This window comes from Rhizophagus irregularis, chromosome 24 (assembly GCF_026210795.1).
Source record: "Rhizophagus irregularis chromosome 24, complete sequence".
Classification (NCBI taxonomy): Eukaryota; Fungi; Glomeromycota; class Glomeromycetes; order Glomerales; family Glomeraceae; genus Rhizophagus; species Rhizophagus irregularis.
In genome coordinates, this window is record NC_089452.1 from 1014105 (window position 1) to 1016450 (window position 2346).

General features: G+C 23.1%; 1 protein-coding gene across 1 annotated transcript; it reads right to left on the reverse strand.

Annotated features, from left to right (window-relative positions):
* Positions 1–426: 426 nt before the first annotated feature.
* Positions 427–2094, reverse strand: OCT59_015940 (uncharacterized protein; the record flags this gene model as incomplete). The annotated part of the gene is made up of 1 exon (XM_025330470.2): positions 427–2094. The coding sequence occupies one exon, from the start codon at positions 2092–2094 to the stop codon at positions 574–576; it is 1521 nt and encodes a 506-aa protein (XP_025175854.1). The 3' UTR covers positions 427–573.
* Positions 2095–2346: the final 252 nt, after the last annotated feature.

The following is a 2346-nucleotide window of genomic DNA, read 5'->3' on the forward strand; positions in this document are numbered from 1 at the left end:
ATATTCAATGTTCGTTAATTAATTCAACTAATTAATTTTTTTAATCACAAATATTGTCGGGGAAAGGCTATTACAATCATTCGTAGAGGTATAAGTCTTATTATAATTAAATAAATTCTCATTTAAAAATTACTCTAATTATTACAATATTTACTCAGTAAAAAGAGGCCACTTGCTAAAAAGTTATATTATGGTCAGAAGAATAAATTTAAAAAAAAAGAAAAGTTTGTGTAGCGTCATTGCATATGCATACGTTGCAAACGTGGCGACGTGGCGTTATGAGCTAACACTACCTCGTGTTACGGTTATATAATCGAATACGCAGAATGATTGAATTGCTTTATTTATTGCAGAGATATTTATATTTGGTTTATTAACAGTTTAGTAAACGAAAAATTTATTTTTAGATAAAGATTTGGTTGGATATACGCGATTTTCCTGTAATATATATATTTATTTATGATTTGCTTTGTTATATATATTATATATATATTACACTATTACACCCGCTTATATAATCGCATTACATACGTACACGCCCATCACGCCTTTTACACTCCAGCACCACTACAGTTAATCTAATACAGTTTTAATATAAACACTATTCCATAATTCATCTTGATGTTTATAACTTTTAATTACACCAATACTTTCATATTTTTTAATTAATCCAGGATAATTTAATAAAAAATTATTCTTTTCACCAGTTTCTAATAATAAAGATTTTCTACCTTTCCAATTTGAAAAAAAAGAATCTAAAGTATTATAATCAAATTTCCAATTAAAATAAAAACCTAACTTAAATAAATTATTTGAAGATTTTTTAATTAATAAATTTAATAATTTATTACCATCAACCATATTAATATCTTCACCTTCATAAATTGATTCAAAAATGATACCTTTTAAATGATGACATTTAATTAATAAATTTTCTAATTCATCAAAATCAGAATTTTTCATAATAATTGTAACATATTCTATATTTAAACAATTTTGATAAATTGTTTTAATAAAATTACCAGAATTTTCAATATCATAAGTTACAAAATATATTCCAATTTTACAAAGATTTCCTTGAACTTTTTCAATTATTTTAATAGCTAATGAAATTGAAACAAAATATAATAATAAAGTATGAAGTTTAGGACAACATGGATTTCTTATAATAATATTTTCATTTATTATTTCATTAGGTATATTTTTACTTAATGCCAATTTTTGTAAATTAATAGAATTTTCAAGAATATAAGATATAAAAGAATTTTTAGAACAAAAATCCAAACTAAGTTCTCTTAAATTAATAGCATGAAATTTTAAAGCTGTACCAATTCTTTTTAAATCATCTTGAAGAAATTTTTCATCATCATCTTCATCAGATTGATGATCAAAATCAACGACTTGAATCTTTTTTTGTACTTTAATTAATCTTGCAAGTCCAGGATTATCAATTAAATCTTCAATTATAAACTTATTAATTGAATCACAAATTTGAGCCAAACCATAAAAGAATGATTGATCATTTCTAGCATTACATCTTAATTCATAAAGTCTAGATAAACAATTTTCTGCTCCAGGAAAATTTTGTAATTGATGTTTTAAATGATGAGTTGAATAAAACATATCCAAATAATTCAATGATGAACAATTATTCATAAATAATTTAAATAATTCTTGTTCAAAAGCAAATAATTGATATCCTGTTTCTTCAATATTATCAAATCCAAGAATTTTATTAGCAAAAATATAAATATGACTTAATTTTATACTTTTAATATAAATTATATAATTAAATAATGGTTTTTCTTTTGTTAAAATTATTTTAATATCTTGATTAATTAAGAAATTTCTTGATTTTTCTGGAAGATATAAAAGAATTATTTTAAAAAGCGATTTATATTTTTCTATCATTCTTTCACTAATTTCTTCATCTTCGTAAGGATCTTCAAAAAATTTCCATACGTCATTCCATAAAATTGGAACTACCGTTTCACACCAAAATTTATTAACTAATAAACAAGAATGTAAAGATTTTTGATCATCATTTAATTCTTCAAAAATATAAATAAGAACATCTTTGTTGAGATTTGTCATCGTATTTTTGTTTCTTTTTAAAGTGGGGAAAAAAAAAATTTCTTTTTTTTTTTATTGCCGAAAAAAAGTTATGAGAATCAAAATTTCTAATGTGGTTAACTTTCCTTTTATATACGTTGATCATACCTTACTGGTATCACAAATCCTCATCAACCTTAATGTGGCACAAGTTTAATTTCAATCGACGACGATCATGACTGGAACAAAATTGGTGACAATGCTTAACCGTTAAAAGGCTTAATAATTCCAAAC